This window comes from Haemaphysalis longicornis, unplaced genomic scaffold (assembly GCF_048455015.1).
Source record: "Haemaphysalis longicornis isolate Haplotype H1 unplaced genomic scaffold, Haemaphysalis longicornis Haplotype H1 scaffold_4, whole genome shotgun sequence".
Lineage (NCBI taxonomy): Eukaryota > Metazoa > Arthropoda > Arachnida > Ixodida > Ixodidae > Haemaphysalis > Haemaphysalis longicornis.
Genome location: NW_027526361.1, coordinates 168,802,039 through 168,819,182, shown reverse-complemented (window position 1 = coordinate 168,819,182; position 17,144 = coordinate 168,802,039). Strand labels below are relative to the sequence as shown.

The window sequence follows — 17,144 nt, the reverse complement described above, 5'->3', positions numbered from 1 at the left end:
ACTTCTGCCTGGATCCTCAGTGGCCAAGGCGGCAGCGCGTCTGCAACCATGTTGACCAAGCCTGCCGTATTTCTTGTGCAGGTTAGTTACTTGCCTGGTGCTAAATGCTACCGTAGCAATAATGTCACCCTTTTGCTGCTGCCTTGCCCCCAGAGCCTAAAGTGTGCTTGCGACGCGTTTTTGTCGGTTTTTGTTGATTTACTGGGTCTGTGCGGTGACATTGAAGAAAATCCAGGGCCCGATACGACTGTTTCCAAGGAAGTGCAGCCCGATGGAGCAGTTGGAGCAGTATCAGTAGCCGACCTGAGTGACCGTGACCTTATTCTTACGGTATTGTCCCGCCAAGATGAATCGCTGAAATGCATGAATGATTTTGGCGCTGCGCAGAAAAATATAACTGACACTCTTTCTGAATTCAAGACTAGGCTTGACTCGTTAGAATCCTCTTTTGAGCACCTTAGCACTTCGCATGATAAAGTTTGCGCGATAGAAGATCAAATGAACGCAATCGAAAAACACATGGCATTCTTGACCGATAAGGTAGGAAACGGAAAATCGCGGCCGCCGCAACAACATTATCATACACGGCTTTGAAGAACCTTCAGATGAAACACCGATTACGCTAAGCGAAAGTATATCTGAAAATTTTTTCAAGAGCAAACTAAATCTGAGAGTAACTGGAATAGAAAGGTGCCACAGGCTAGGCAGTAAACGCCCTAACAAAATCAGGCCGGTAATTATTAAATTGATTGACTTCCGAGAGAAGCTACAGATACTAACAAACTGCACCAAACTTAAAGGTTCTACTTTATATGTTACTGAAGACTACTCTTTGAAGGTCCGCCAAACAAGGAATAAGTTATGGGACAGCACAGCTAGTCACAGGGAACAAAAGGAGAGTGTCAAACTTGTGTTTGATAAGATTTTTGTGGGAAAAAAGCTTTACGCTTGGAATGATCGAACTATTACAGAGTGCTTGTTCCGAAGCATGCGCAGACGTGACCTCAAGGGTACGGCGATTCCCTGAAGCTGCTAAATGTTAATTGCCGAAGTGTCGTAAAAAAAGGACTGGATATAGAATACTTGATAGCAATTCATGACCCCGACGTTATAGCACTCACAGAAACTTGGCTTTATGATAGTGTTTTTGACAATGAATTTGTGCCGCCAGCATACTGTGTGTACAGACGAGACCGTGATTCGAAGGGTGGGGGCGTCGCCCTGCTCTTTAAGAAAAACTTGAAGGTAATGCGAATGCTGGATGTTGCAGGTGTCGAGGTGTTATTCTGTAAATTGTTTTGCGAAAGCATCTGTCTAGTACTTGGAGTTGTTTACAGGCCACCGGGGGCTGATCTGATGGTGTTAGAACGTCTCAAGCGCCACATGACTTTAATCACATCCCGAACTACAAAACTCATTTTATGTGGTGATTTCAACTTACCCACAATCAATTGGTCTTCTTTCACCTGCGGTAGCAATAACACTAATAACAATGAAGAGCTCATTGATATTGCCTTTAATTTTGACTTAATACAACAGGTAAAAGACTACACTCGGGTACAGGGCAATAGCAAGTCGATTCTTGACTTTGTGTTTGTTCAAAGCAATATACCAGGTGAAATTGATTGTGAAGTGGTAGATGGAATTTCAGATCATAATGCCGTTCTAGTAAATTTCACCTCGATTAAAGCCAAGAAGGTTGTTACATCCACTCGTGTACCTGTTTTCTCGTTAGCCGACGATGTGTCAATTTTGGATAAATTGGAGCTGGCGTATGATGAATTTTCTTCTAGTGCTCACTTGTTTGACGTCAACACACTATGGTTAAAGTTCAAGAATACCGTCTATGCATGTATTCAGCTGTTTGTCCCATTCAGATATAAAAGGGTAAGTTTATGCAATCCCTGGATCACGAGGGAAGTTATTCACCTTAAAAGGAAAATCAACCCGCTTAGGAAAGCACGTAAAAGAGCTGTTCCCAGAAACTTAAATGATAACATTTCTTTTCTGTCGCGTCAACTTAAGGACACAATGAAAAACGCAAAGCACAACTTTTACGACGTTCGCTTGAGTTGCATGATAAAGGAATCGCCTTCTCGCTTCTGGCGATTTATATCACCTTAGGTGTCGACGACTGACAGTTTTGTCATCAGTAACGTTTGTACTTCTGATGCTAGTGCAATCGTTAATGCTTTCAACGACCATTTCCAGTCAGTATTTACAGACGATAACAACGTAAGGCCACCGTTTGATAAATATAAAGGGATACCCCCAATTGAAGACCTGCAAATTTCCGAGGCTGGATTTTTTTCTTTGCTCTTGAACTTAGATATACGGAAATCCCCGGGTGCAGACCGAATACCAAACGCTTTCTTAAAAAAAATTGAGCCAATCCACCCCGTGAATGTGGTTGGAAAGCAAAGCTGTAAACGGCACCCATGACGATTACCCATGCGACGTCACTTAAATTCATTCACATCGCTCTACAAATAGCAAAACCAGAGAGAAGTGAAATGCACTTAACCACACCATTTATTACTTCAAAGAGATATTCTTGGTAAGGTTAAATCAATGCATGAAGCATGAACGGTGTTTGGTTTAGTTGTATTGGTGTAGCACAAGAGTGGAAACTTTTTTTTTATAAAATTAAAGCTCCAACCCGGTGTTAGACGATCTGTCTTCTCCGTCTTTGCGCCGCGGACGGAGGCGACGAGATTTGCGACAGAGAAGGAGGAGGAAGAAATACTTCTGTTCAGATTTCTGAACGGCCCAGAGTGCAGCACTGGGGAGTGATTCCTTCTTCTGTGGGGCCCATGTGCAGTCCGCGCGGCCTGTGTTCTGTCCATCCGCTGAAGCTGGGTAGGTAGAGAGGGCCTGGACAGCACATCTCCCATTGCTCTTCTTGCGTAGTTGACGGAAAGAGGAGGGTGCTCAGGGCTAAAGTCGCACACCCCGATTACGGGCGGAGTGTTCCTACTTCTGAGCAAAATTCACATTCAGCGTCGTAGCGATTCGGATACATTAAGTGAAGAAGTGTAGGCTGTGGGAAGGAGCCCGGTTTGTATGAGCCGTAGGGTAGTTTTTTGTTCTCTGGAAAGGTCAGGGTAAGGCGAAGGTACGGTCTGTCTCAGAAGGCGATAATGCTGGGCTATCTCCCTGAACGTGACAAGCGGGTGACTGTCTTCGTGCAGCTCCATAGCACGGGAGGTAAAAGCGCATGCTTGTTGGGTGGGCGTATTTGTTGCCCTCCATTGAAGCGTGAGGGGGTGTCCAGATGAGCTGAATGGAACCATTTGGGGAGTGCTTTTTAGCACGCACAGTGCAGGTGAAGAGACCCAACCCTACTGGTAATTCCAGTAGGCTTGCTGGGAATCGATGACTACCCTCCGAACCCCTGGTTGAGCGAGAGCCAAGGTGATGGCTGCCTGTTCTGCTGCCGTCATTTCTTGGGTCCTAAGCGAGGTACACGCACGGAGGTTGGTTCTGGAGGTAGCCACGATGATGGCGTATTGCTGCCCTCGATGTTTGGAGGCGTCTGTGTAGAAGGCGTCTCTGCATGATTCCCACCGAGGGTGGGGTTTAGCGCTTGAGCCCGCGCTTTTCGGTGACCCTCGTCATGTGAGGGGTTCATATTTCAAAGCAAAGGGAGCATCTTTAGTTTTAGTCGCCAAGAGTCTGGGAGTACGTCAAGCGGAGTGACATTCTGGGCTACCCAGCCAATCTGGTGAAGCATGCGGTTACCCATCACAGTTCTGAGTCGGACCTTCTGGTTAGAAATATGGCCTTCTATTAGCTCTTTCACCGTGTTGTGGAGCCCCGTTCTAAGCAGCCTCTGTGTGGACGCACTCATGAGAAGACCAATGGCCTGCTCGACCGCCTTTCTAATCACTATATAAAGCATCTTTATGTCTTCCTTGTCGAGAAGAAGACAGGGAGTTGACGTAAATAACTCTCGAGAGGGCAAAAGCTTCAAATAATCGAAGGGTACCGGATTCCTTTAGGCCTCGCTTCTTGGTGGCAACTCACCTGACCTTGTGTGTGATTTGATTAATGCTGTTTTTGAGGCGCTGCAAGGAGACGTCACTCTTGGTGTTAGCCTCGAGATGTAGGCCCAGGATCTTGATGCTGGGGCTTGGAGTGATGGCCTGGTTATAAAGTAGTATTTGAATGTATTCCTTGGTTTGGCGTGAGGGCGGACGACAAGGAGCTGTGATTGTTTGCGTGAACACTGGAGGCCACAGGCTTTAGCACATTGGCTTACTAGAAGTGAGATGTCATGCATTGGTGTGAGCTTCCTTTAATTTTTGTAACTCTTAGTACATGAGCAAGGTGCACACAGGGCCGCTAAAGGGGCGTGCGTGGTCGCGTGACGCTTTCACGTGGCATTCAGCGGGAACACAGGGGGTAAACCCGTAGATGTGCTTGATGAGTACACCACCTTTCTTCCCAGTCTTCATGGTGGGCTCGTAGCTAAATCGGTAAGACAACGGGCTCTCGCCTTGTTAGTCTATTAGTTCCAGGTTCGATTTCCGGCGGTGCCAGTTAATTCTTTTATTTGTTCGCTGGAGTTTTCTGGTGACACCAACGGTCGCGAAGAACCCTTGGGGGGTAGAGGTAAAAAGCTTTGCTTTAAAAGATATGCCGAGTGGTCCTCTAAATTTCTGGTTATTATATTTAATGCATCACTGTCCATGGGTAAATTGCCGGATGACTGGACGCTGTCGGTGATAAAACCACTACACAAGCAAGGTAGCAAACAGAATATTCCGAATTATCGCCCAATAGCTCTGACGAGCACTTGCTGCAAACTGCTGGAGCACGTCATTCACAAGCACATTACCCTTTTCCTCGATACCCATTCAATACTGTCCCACACCCAGCATGGCTTCCGGCGCGGTTTTTCCACAATAACCCAACTTGTTGAAACTACCCATGATTTCGCTTCAGCCATAAACGAACGATCTCAAGTGGACGCAATTTTTCTGGATTTAGCGAAGGCTTTCGATAAGATCTCCCATCCAAAGTTACTCATCAAACTCACGGACCTTCTAAAAAATTCCCAGCTCTGTAATTGGGTGAGTTCTTTTGTCATGGGTCGTAAGCAATATGTATTATACCAAGACACTACTTCAGAAGTTTTGAATGTGTGATCTGGCGTACCACAAGGTTCAGTACTGGGCCCGTTACTATTCCTAGTCTTTATAAATGATGTTGTAGACCAATGTGACGTCAATATAAGACTGTACGCAGATGACTGTGTTATATACTCCGAAATTAAGTCCCCCAACGACCAACTAAAACTAAACACCGACCTAGGTAAAATAATGCAATGGTGCAATACGTGGCAGATGTCCGTAAATTATAATAAAAGTGCTATTATGTCTGTCACTAACAAAAAACACCCTCTTCTTTTTAATTACACCGCCGATGGTAATACATTAACACGTGTCAAAGATTTCAAATACCTCGGTCTTGTCATATCCGATGACCTCCATTGGGCAAACATATTCACACCATATCCAGCAAAGCAACGTCGACACTTCAATATTTAAAACGATCATTACGTAATGCTTCAAGTGACACTAAGCTCCTTGCATATAAAACCCTTATTCTTCCAATTCTGGACTATGCAAATATCATCTGGGATCCTTACACTGCTGTTAATCTTCGCAAAGTAGAAAGGGTACAAAATAAGGCAGTAAGGTTCATCTTCAACAGCTATGGAATAACATCGGTTTCTCAGTTAGTTGCCAGAGCAAGCTTAAAACAAAATTCCAGCGCGAAATCGTATTTGTCGATTGCCTTTCATGTTTAAACTGGTGAAAAGGAGGCTCCACAGCAGAACATCGGACTATGTTGAGTTTTCCTCAGGGTACGCAACAAGGCAACGACATCCGTTCAGTTTAGTACCATTGAAGAACCGAAACAATGTATTTAAGTACTCCTTTATTCCTCGGACCGTAATAGACTGGAATGACCTAAACGCACACGTAGTTACAGAAAATGACATTGACAGATTCCAGATTCATCTTGAAAGTTGAAATTGCTGCTGTCAAAGTGTGTCACTGCTTCAATTTTGTCCTATTGGTTAGTAGATGTCTGTGCGTACATACATTCCTGAAAAAAAACTGATATATTGCTTCTGATCCATGTTTCTCACGTTGTGTGATAAATGCACTTTAGTTCAATCTCGAGGCTGAGCTCGAGAAATCTCTGTATTGTTTGCACGGAAGTACTGTGATGTTGTTTGGATGTTTTGTCATCCAAATGTGTACAAATGTATATTTGTATTAACCACTCTGCTACAACCCCTTTCATTGGGGTTAGCAGTATTACTAAATGAATAAATAAATAAACCTAGTGCACCCGCAGCCAAACAAAACTCTCGCCGAGTAGCTCGGGCTTGCATTTAACAACCTCACACCACTTGAACGCTCAATGCTTCTAAGTGCACGAGCGGCAAGAGTTGTGGGATACGCGGTGGACGGGAAAGCGACCATTCCGCGATAGCCACTACTGACTGCCACAACAGACGAACGCCCTGCCGTCGGCACCGCTGCCTCGCCAGCCCCGCCGCGACGGACGAATACAGACTGGTACGTATGTGCCGTATTTTTATTACGGTTAATAATAGTTCAATTTCAGTTGCAGTATCGCTTATGCCAGTTGGCCGGTGTCGTGTATGGAAAGCCGTTCGCGCGAGCTCTCTGCTTCGACCAGAAAGATACGAGCGTCAATGCGCGGTGTTTACGGCATTTTTTTTCTCCAAGGTCAGGGCGATTTGACGAAGTCGGCGACGAGCGCCAGCATGTCCCAGGAGTGAGCTAACGTAAGGGTCCCTGCCGTAATCACTTTCTCGGAAATGAAGCGAGCACACTCGTACTTCCTTTAGCTCTCTTTCTCCTCCGTTTGGAAAGTTCACAAAATGTAGCCTTTTGCTTCGCCGAGGTTCGTCGTTGGGCAGCACATGAAAGGAGATCTCCTCACCGGCGGGGATGTCGCACTCCCTCGACGATTTGCCCGTACTACATGGGCATTTCAAAACGCAGCAACGAAATTTCAACGTAAAGTACTCGAACAAACTGAAGTTTTCAGTGGTTGTAAACTGGAAACGAGCTCGTAACGACAGCAGCAAGCCAACACCATTCGAAACTTCTGCGACGACTGGCACTATCTCGTCGCTTCTTGCTGTTCCTTACTCCCCTCGTTTCGATTTTTACATTTGCTGGTTGGCGATATGACGGCCAACCTCCTGTCAAGGGATTAAGATACCAAGCAAGGTCGCGGCTGTACGTGCTGGAACAGTTCGTTGGCCCCTAAGAGCCTCGAACCCGAAAATTCGTCGGCGCGACGGCGAGATGTCGAGCTCGGCCGGCGGTAGTTTCGTACTCATTGGCGCACACGCTTGCGTGTTCGTTCGGAACCTCAACCGTGTACTCCACCGTTATTTGTCATAAAAAGAATGTGCAGTATGTTTCACGGGCATTTAGCTCGCTATGCAAACTGTAAGCCCTGCCTAACATGCGTTTGCTTTTGTTGGCCTCCGCCAATCGCAGAGCATTCTCGAGTGACATCATAGATTCCGTTGCGGAAAATGAGCTGGTGGGTCGCATGGTCATTTCCTTTTTTCCTAATTATGTAGCTTATTTGAGCGAAGTTTGCGTTATAAGTGGTGTCGTTATGGTTCTAACGAGGCAATCTTTCGAATGAACCAAACTTGTGTTTCCTCTTCATGACTCCTTTAAACGCGGCGCTCACGAGTGCAGCGGAGGAGTTGGACGTGACAGCCTCACCGCTTCAGCGGATCGCCGGTATGGGAGCGGAAAGAAGCTATGAACTGCAACCACGGCCCTTTACCAGCCAGGACTAACTAGCACATGGGTTGGCCGTGGACGGTGCGGCTTGGGACCACGCACACCGACATCTTTGTGAGTGACGGGAAAGCGCCTTCTTATTTTTCGCTCAACGGTCATTCAACAGTACATGTTGAAAACAGATATTTTTGCGCATGTTCTTTCTTTTGTTCCGGAATGAACCATAATTTCTGTTTCTGGCCTGTCGGCGTCGCTTCGTCAAGCGGGGTCCAGCTCCCGAACCCATTCCTCAGAAAAGCGGTTTCTGCAGAGCTGAGGGCTTCTTGGCTTAGAAGAGGCCGGCGAGAGCTTCATTTGTTGTTTCCTGGTTCAAGCCTGCAATGAATCACCAGCAAGTGTCGTGGGGGGGGCTTTATGGATGGCACGATTTCGTATTGTACTCCACCGATTTTCAAATCAAATCAAATCAAATCAAGTTTTATTTTTCAACATTGGTACAGTGGACAATGTTTACAGTCACTCTGGCAAGAAGCTGTAGAGACAGCTTGACGGGGCCAGAGTGGCGGTGCAGCTGCGGCAACTTTGGTAGGAAACAACACATTAAATAGAAACAACATTACTATACACTGAACAATCATAGAAAATCATCTTTGGGAAATATAAAACATATTGCGGAAAACATTACTAAGAAGAGCAAAAAAAAGAACAAAAAAGAACAAAAAACATTGTTAATAAGAACATCACTACAATTTATCGTTAAAAATTAGAGAGTGCAATTCTTTGCGACTAAACCTATCACATTCAGCAGTATGTGGGTGCAAGCGGTTTAGCATCACAGGAATGTTGTGACTAAGTGACTGTAAGTAGTAATCGGTGCGACGACGATTCGCAGATGTAATCTTGCTCGGCGTGATAGCATAACTTTCATAGCATAACTTGTGAGGAATAAATTTTCGGGCGTCTTAATTTGGATAACGACACTGTTGCAGAATTCCTGCTGCGGAATAGCACTAGGCGTTTCGATGATTTGAACGAGGGTGCCAGGTGCTCGGTCCGCGATGTTTCACGACCCGAGTGTGGTCGGTAAACCACGGTGCAAATGTCTTTCGGCAACCGCGGCGGCGGTGCGTGGCGGGTGTTGGCACTAGTGGTAGGTGAAACAGATGGCTTCCCGCGTTCCGGCGGAAAGTATGAATTGGAGTAGGGCGGTGTCTTCGAAGACGCTTTCTGGAGGCGTGAGTAGATGGCGTCGGTCCAGGGGTACCCCGGTAGGATCGTTGTGCGGCTCTCTTGGTCTAATTCTACTGCCTGCTGAACTGCAGTTGCAGTGCGGAACAACTTTGGCGCGGCAGGCTTAGCAGAAGCGCCGCCACCGTGAAAGTTCGGAGTCTGATAATTGAGGAAAAAGAGGCTCCCCGATACCACTTGAGGTACCGAGACGTACTGGGTAACGTCAGGAGCACGGTGGTAAATCCGTTCGCTTGCCAGTGAGGGTAGTCCGCCGATTTGGAGGTTTAGAACGGGAAGCCATACAAAACGTTACTGTTTGTGTCACCCCCTGGCGGGGAAACTTACATTAGTTCCATCTTTCATTATGTCGAAATGAGATCGGTTTGTTTAGCGATTCCAATTAAGTAGCTTCTACTGTATATTCTTACACGGAAATTCTCACAGGTAAAGGATATGGCTCACGCTATTTATTTTTTGAGCTGCTTTGTGGTGGCCACATGAGAGAAGCTGGAGATGGGGGAAACGCTGGTTACTACGTAGCGTGGGTGAAACGGTTGAGGGAGCACCCGCATCGTCGCTCATTTTCGTTTACGGCCTGCATGGATTAGCAAGGTTTCAATCGGACGCGCGAAACGCGATCGGGTTTAATTTACGCCACATGCTCCCAACCTCACCTTTAAAATCCGAGGGATTATGCCCCAGTGCGTTCGTCATGTGCCGGCCAGCTGTCTGAATGCTGGAGGCATTATTAGAAGAGGAGGATCGCGTGCGCCTCGGGTGTTGAATCTGCGCAACGGACATTCTTTTATGCGCATAAATGTACTTGATGGTGATCGGTGCAGCACCTCACGGCACTGCGTATTACTTTTCCCTTCCCGTAGTTTCAAAGCGAAAGGCTTCCTAATGGGAAGCGAGCACGCCCACACGCACGCACACAGGCACACACAGGCACGGAGGCACGCATGCACGCACAGGCACCCATGTGCATGCATCGTTGTAGCCAACGTAACGACTTCCTCCGCACTGAATGGTGTTGCGTGTATAAGTGTTTCAGGTAAATTTAAAGTGATGGTATAGCTGCAAATAATTTGTAAGCAATTTCATAGCAATTATTCAGTATAATCATAAGCAGCACAACCAAATTATTCAAGTAATTCAATGTCAGTAAAAGGCAACTAAAGTTCAAGTTCATTCTATTGTTTTGATAACATTAGCGGCTACATAAACAAAAGAGGTCCCGAAGCTGAGAACCGTTGGGGTGGGGACCTTGTTAAATAACGTAGTAGTAAAAGAAAAAGACGCAGCAAGCAGTTGAGCAGGTTTTATAACATTGTGAAACATAATCAAGACGAGCAAAACAAGACATCGAACAGAAACCATGCAGTAACGCTCCATTGATAATTTTCACACAAATAATTCATAAAAGCATCCATACAACGCGAAAACACAATAAAAGAGTTTATTGGTCATGTAGTTCTCTGAAGAGATATATTTTTAACACTCTGCGAAAAGAATGCAATGTGTAAGTTGATTCAACTTCTCCCGGTATGTTTTTTCATGTCGATACACCAGCAAATTTTGCGGTCCGTTTGGCGCATTTCGTACTTGCTTTTGGTATCAAGAAAGTGTTTCGGGCAGAGAGTTTGGTGTTACTCCCGTTAATGGCGTGCTCCCGTGGTAATCCTGCGATGAATATGTGATTATTGGCAAGGCGATACATAAAAGAGGCCAGATTTAAAATTAATAGTTCGTTTACCGGAAGCACGCTTACGTAAATGTTGAGGGGCATGGAATGAGACCGAACAGGAGCAAAATTAATTATTGTGAGTGCCTGATTTACAAGGATTTGAAGAGGTACGTCATGGGTAGTATATGTGTTGCCCCACGATGAAATGCCTTACGAAAGATGACTGTGAATATAAGCATAGTATTGGCGGTGAGCGCGAACACGGGCGGCGCTACGAAGCGCGTCTCCGTGACGTCGGCATAGAGTTAATACTACTGTCGTCGGCTTATAGGATTCTCGCATTTGTCGTCTGTTTCGTTGCGCTCGGTTGAGTTTTGATGCTTCTCCACACCAGATTTTGATTGTGCGTAACTTTTTATCACAATAAAAGACTGAAAGTCACATACACTAGCCCAAAGCCTGACCTAAAGTACAGTTTTTATACCGGTCGTGAAGAAACACTGCCAGCATCACCTCATTCCTTACGAAGCCGGTCGTGTGCAGAGTGTGAAAAGCCGGAGCCATGTAACTCCTGTATCCAGCAATCATTCGAATTAAGGGAAGAGTCAGCTGATAGTAACCGGCAACAGCAAAAATTCAAGAACAAAACAAATTCCGAGGCCTTCAGGGCTGTCGACTTTGGAACAATGCATTACGATTTCCGGTAGTCATATGAAAGTAAAAAACAGTTTTTGCAACCTTGTCGAAGGCTCGAAAGTATTGTATCACGTCACTTTACACTGTCATGATATGAGGGTGTGTCGACGTGCACCATGGGCAGCAGAAAATGTAGGTTGAATTCCAAATACCCTACTGTGTGTATAGGCGCGTCGTGGTACCCGGCCTCTAACCAGTACAGAGCCTCAATGAGCAAAAAGAGCCACATGTACGCTAAAATACAGCAACACTGTTTTTCTTCAGACCTGGAGCATATTTCGGTACATTTCCAACAGCCATATCTTCAAAATATGGAGATATGCGTTACAGCAAAACTGCACACAAGATGACGAGTAGGAGGCGTAGGTAGAGAAAACTTTATTGAAAAGTGGAATCGAGCTGATTAGTTGGCGGGGTCTTCAGTCCAGGACAACAGAGCCAGAGGAATTTTCTACAGTTCATTGAACACCTTCCCCGGGTAGGACAGGATTTGTTGTATTCGACCGAAAGGCACGGAAAACAATAAAGATCTGCTCGTACATATTCACCGCTTTCTATTCATGCTGTGCTTGAAACAGGCGCGTATACTGTTTATTGCATTTGTTAGCGAGTATATCAAGCCTTCAACATCGTAATCATGTCATAACTCTGCGGGTTGAGAGACAGTTCGTTATAATAACGATGGTTACGAAAGAATTTTGGGGCACAACAGCCGCCTTCGAGTACTCTGGACAACGCTGTCTCCGCCATTTCGCGGTGACGTACCAGAATCCTTTTCATTTCATTTGCATGTGAATAACCAACGCACGCTCCGGATATGCACCTTCTTGCACGCAGCTATAAGCCAAATTGGGAAGAAGCTACTGTATGCCCTACCGCCCGACTAAAATATACACACCTGCGTTGTGAGCCTCCGAAACAACCCCAAATTTTCTAATCAGACGCTTGTGACGGTGAAGAAAAATTAATGCTTTGGGTACAGAAAAAAGCTTTCATCTGATACAAGCCAAGCACAACAAACTAAATAGAAGAAAGCCGTTTTATCACCGGCTGCGCGATGCGCATGTAAGGGCCCGCTGCTTGGTGTCTAGCATTAGAATGCTGAATCTTCGTAAGACGATCTCAAAAATACTTTTGGGAAGCCAACTCATTTGGATACTTATCGAGGGGCTCTGAGCAGTGAACCTCGCAAATAAGCTAGAAAGGACGAGCTACACACGATCGTCAGACCGGTGCTTTGAAGAAAGTTATCTCTCGCGTCGTGTGTTGCAAACTTGTATGGGATACAGCTTGAAATTATGCAGAAGCTAGACAAATAACTTAACTACTGCAAATACGCTTTTTTGCAGTCAAGCATCAGAGCGGGCAATTTCTAGCCCAGGCACTGCTGCCTTTCGCAAGCGGAGTGTAGCAGACGACAGCGGCGCGAGTCCCTAAACCGACGTCAGAGGCAGGGGGCGCCACTCAAATATATCCCTGCCAATAATGAAAGAACAATGCGTGGCTGAAAATAAGTGGGTGCTTTGATAAGGGCATGAATTCCGAAAGCTACCTTTGTAAGCAGTGATTGCACGTGGTAATTAAGCTTCAAATTTTTGTCTAGGACAACACCGAGAAACTTGGTGGTATCGGATAAAGATATCACAATGTTGTCGAAGTAGGGTACGCGACGTAGGGTAACGTACGCAAAGTAGGGTTTTGGGGTGAATCAGATATCGTAAATGCAGTTGTTTATTAGAATTCCAAATCCAAAGCCACACAATTATTCTGAATGTGTAGGCAGGCACCGAAGATTAAATCTGCCCATAATTTTTTTCTTCGCGGGACAGGAGGATCACAATTGTGTTTTTTCAGTCATTTCGCTGTTTTGTCCGGGAAGCATACATATGTTTTAACCAAAAATACATCGCCGATACTGGTTTCAGCAACTTCTGAGTTCTTTCGTTCCTCGATCACGTGAGCTCTGTTTCAAAAATTACATTTTTCAGCCATCCCATACCGCAGGGGCGATTTCCCGTTAAAGGCAGATCGGGAGAGTTGGCATCCCTCACAAAGTTTGGGCGCCTGGCCGGGCGTCACCTGGACCTCTTTTGGCGGTGGGTGCCCGGAGCCCCCAAGGTGCACGACTGCACAGGATGACTTCCAGAGCAACTGTGGACGGCCAACTGGGTAACCGCCTGTGTCCGGAGAGCGACCATGGCTCTTTCACCCACTGGCAATGCGCTGCGGAAGAAGACCAGGGAGCCCCGTAAAATCGATCAGGGTCAGGAGCTCCTCGCTAGGGTGAATGTAGCTTTCCATGCGTGAATACCCTTTCAAAGGTGCGGACACGACCAGGAACGCCTGCACCTGTTGAAGAAACCGGTGGGACCAGGCAGTAGGCGGAGGTGAACGCTGTACCTCCAGACCACGAGGCCAGTTCTATAGCTCTTAGGCATCGCCAAAGAACATGCGATTATTGGTTAGTGTATAACACGAACACCCCCTTTCAAAGACGTCGCCAACTTCAAACTAACAGGCAGATTTTACTTTTTGCTGTTTCGCAATGTCGAGTGCCTTTTACTTTTTGCTGTTTCGCAATGTCGAGTGCCTTGTTACGCACAGGGCTCGACACCCGCAAAGGGCTTCTACGTGTCGCCCGTTTTTTCGTGGCCTTATTTGACCCCGCCTAACAACGTTATTTCACACGGGTTATTCTCCAAGTCTCCCGATATACAATAATGTTCGATCACGCTTTCTGTCTCTCTCCTTGGATAACTGGCTTTTTCAGCGGGAAGTTTTACGTCATTCCAGGAAAAGAGATTGTTGGTTCCCGTGGGGACCTTTGCAGAGAGCAATCGAATCGAATCAGGCGGGCAAGCACTTTTCATATCTGGAAATGCCGTCTTGGTGAAGCAGCTCTCAATCAAGGATGTCTGCCCGCATGCTAGTTTGAAATGCGTTGTGTTCGCGCAGCGGCCTTTCGCGCTTTCCTTTCGCCGTCCCTTTGATTGGCGGGCACGTCATTGGACAATGGGAAGGGGAAGATGCACGAGCGGTGGTCAGCGATTGGACGGCGGCTTGGATGCGGCTGTAGGTGCGCGGAATAAAGGAGCGCGTCCCATGCGCCCGCCAGACTTCCCCATGGCGCGGACGGCTGCCCTGGTCCTGCTGCTCGTCGCTGTGCACGTGCTCTCCTCGGCGTCAAGTCCGGCCTCCTCCACCGCAACGGGACCCACTTCCCTTGCCGGTCGCACCGGTGAGCAGCCCATGTTCCAGAACTGCTCGCATATAAGAGCTCCGAAAGTATTCGGGCTAGGGTTCTGCGTAATTTTCATGCCTGCAAATAGAAACTCCCGTGGCTGCATGGTTCTTTTAAGCGTGAGGCATTGACAAAGGAAACGTCCCGACTTTTGTGTAGCAGGCGGCCGCAATGAAAGCAGCACGCCATTCTACAGGTGTATTTCGACCTCAAGCTTATACTTTTGATCACTTGTTTCTACATGTTAAGCAGATTTGCCCTTACTAGGCCCAACTTCCAAGATCAAAAATAATTTAGCCCGGAAGTTTTTGCGTCACATCAGTTTAACATGCATTTTGAGTAGAATATTTATCATTTGGCGCCATTTTCAGCATCCGTGCAGTCTCAGGTAAATGTTCATTAAAGGTTTGTCGTTTCGTGCCCCGCGTCGAACGTATTCTGCGTTCGCACTTCCCTCTTTTTGTCGGCGTTCCATGCGCGTGCGTGTATAGTTCTCCCCGGCTCCTCAGGGCGGTGCCACTTTGCGTTCTCTCTCAATAGAAAATAAGGCGCAATTTCTGCCCGATTAGCAGGAACGTAGCTCGTTGCCCGGTCTAAAGTTTCACGGCTTATTCACTACCAGGCAGTGGCTGGTAGTGATTGGAAATTAACAAACTGGAGCTAGTGGGATTATTCATCATCGCTTTCATGGACTTCCTTCCCCCACCACACTCATGCAAGTTAGCCGAATTTCAACGCTGGAATCCCGAAAGACAGGTGATATATTAAAACTTACCGCCAATTTTTCAAACGGAAACTGTACGCATCGGCAAATCCAACCCCTCAAATATCGTCATACCCGGTAATACCACTATTTTAAATTTATTCACCTTATTGGTGCGCACAAACATTTATCCGATTGCAAAATATCCGACTGAAACACTGTGTCGATCGCCGCATTTAACCGATAATTTGCACGCATGAATGGATATTTGTAAAGGTTTTGTTTCATATATTCTCTTTCATACCCAATGATTCCTCTTGGCTGACATGCACCGTAATTGTTTCGCCACTTCTACGTGGGCCTAGTTGTGGGCTGCAGTGTTATTTAAATAAATACAAAGGAATAAGGACTCGCTGTGGTCGGGGAATTCTCGAAGTTTGTTGGCTACATCTTGGCTACGGCGTTGGCTACAACGGCGTTTAGCTCTGAAACCGACATGAAAACAGCAAGTTGCACTTTGACGACCTAATGTGTGGTCTCCACTTGATGCGAATGCGATTTTATGAGGTGCACATACCAGCTTGTTTGCCTTCCCTGCGAAGAATTGACACCTGCTGATGCCGCATCATGCTCTCTTGTAGCCACAGCGCGAGAGACTATCGAGTGCGACATAGAGATCGAAGGACACGCGGGCCAGCTCTAGGCTCCCCCTTTCACCGCTATCCTTAGACGAACTGAAACGGGAGCAGCGGCGGCAGCTCCATGCAACCGCAAAGAAGGCTGGGCGAGCCGTGGCGACCTTTTAAAACTTAGTACTATTCTGACCTCAGAAGTGGCGACGTCCTGATTCATGGCTTTCCAATTTTCGGAATCAACTATTCACGCAATGCCCGAACTCCCCTTTGGCATCGCCTAGGGCCGTTTTAGAGCTAAAAATGCTCTCTGGAGGCCTACAATTGGCCCCCTCGTCAAGATATGGTAAGGTCCAGCCGGATGTGCCTCCAGCACAAGCCTAACCGGAGGATGCCGTTCCAGCCGACGGAGTGTTCCGAGAGGGCTAGACAGCGTGCCGGAATGGACGTCATTTTCATTGGAGAAGCATGATGGCTAAGCGTCGCCGACTGCTAATCGAGCTATCCCGAGTTGGCCGAACTCACGAGCCTGACTGAGAATGTGGAAATGACTCGTTGCAAATCACCTTTTGCAAGTGGTGAGGTCAGGACGCACGACCATACGTCTCACGCCAGCGAGGTACCTCATTGTCGAGCCAATTGCAGATGCAGTGTTTCCTCCGTTGGCATGACGCACAGCCAGAGTCTAAACAAACTCTAGCGAGCAGGGAAAAGCATTGACCGCGTGTCCACTTGCTTCACTTCATACGCCGTGGAAAAAAACTATAGTCGTCTGCTGCCCGTGCCAAGCAACCTTCCACTCCGTTCTCCGCTCCTACCCCCCACATTCTTCTCATCATCCCTCGCTCCTCTCGTGATAGACGAAATGAAGGTTTATTCAATAAAATTCAAATTTCCCGCCTCCGCACTGCTCGCGCGGCATCTGTTTGGGGCCGCGCTCCCTATTTTTTTGTTTTGTTTCTTGTTCTGCCTGGAACATAACGAGCGTGCGAGCTCGGTTCTCCTTCTTGCTTTTATCTCTGTGCAAATACACCAAAATGTACCTAGTCGGATTGGAAAAAAAATATGGAAGCTGCGCAAGATGTAGGCTTGAACGATGCAGAGCTTCGAAAGTATTCCCACAGTGAGAGCGCGAAGGGTA

At 46.8% G+C, this 17,144-nt stretch overlaps 1 protein-coding gene across 1 annotated transcript in view; it reads left to right on the top strand.

The window, feature by feature from the left end:
• Positions 1 to 14,541: 14,541 nt before the first annotated feature.
• LOC144180664 (uncharacterized) overlaps positions 14,542 to 17,144 on the top strand; it is a 47,697-nt gene continuing 45,094 nt past the window's right edge. The window contains exon 1 of the mRNA XM_077708967.1: positions 14,542 to 14,665. Within this exon, the coding sequence (XP_077565093.1) occupies positions 14,551 to 14,665 (115 nt within the window). The 5' untranslated portion in view covers positions 14,542 to 14,550. The remainder of the gene's footprint in view (positions 14,666 to 17,144) is intronic.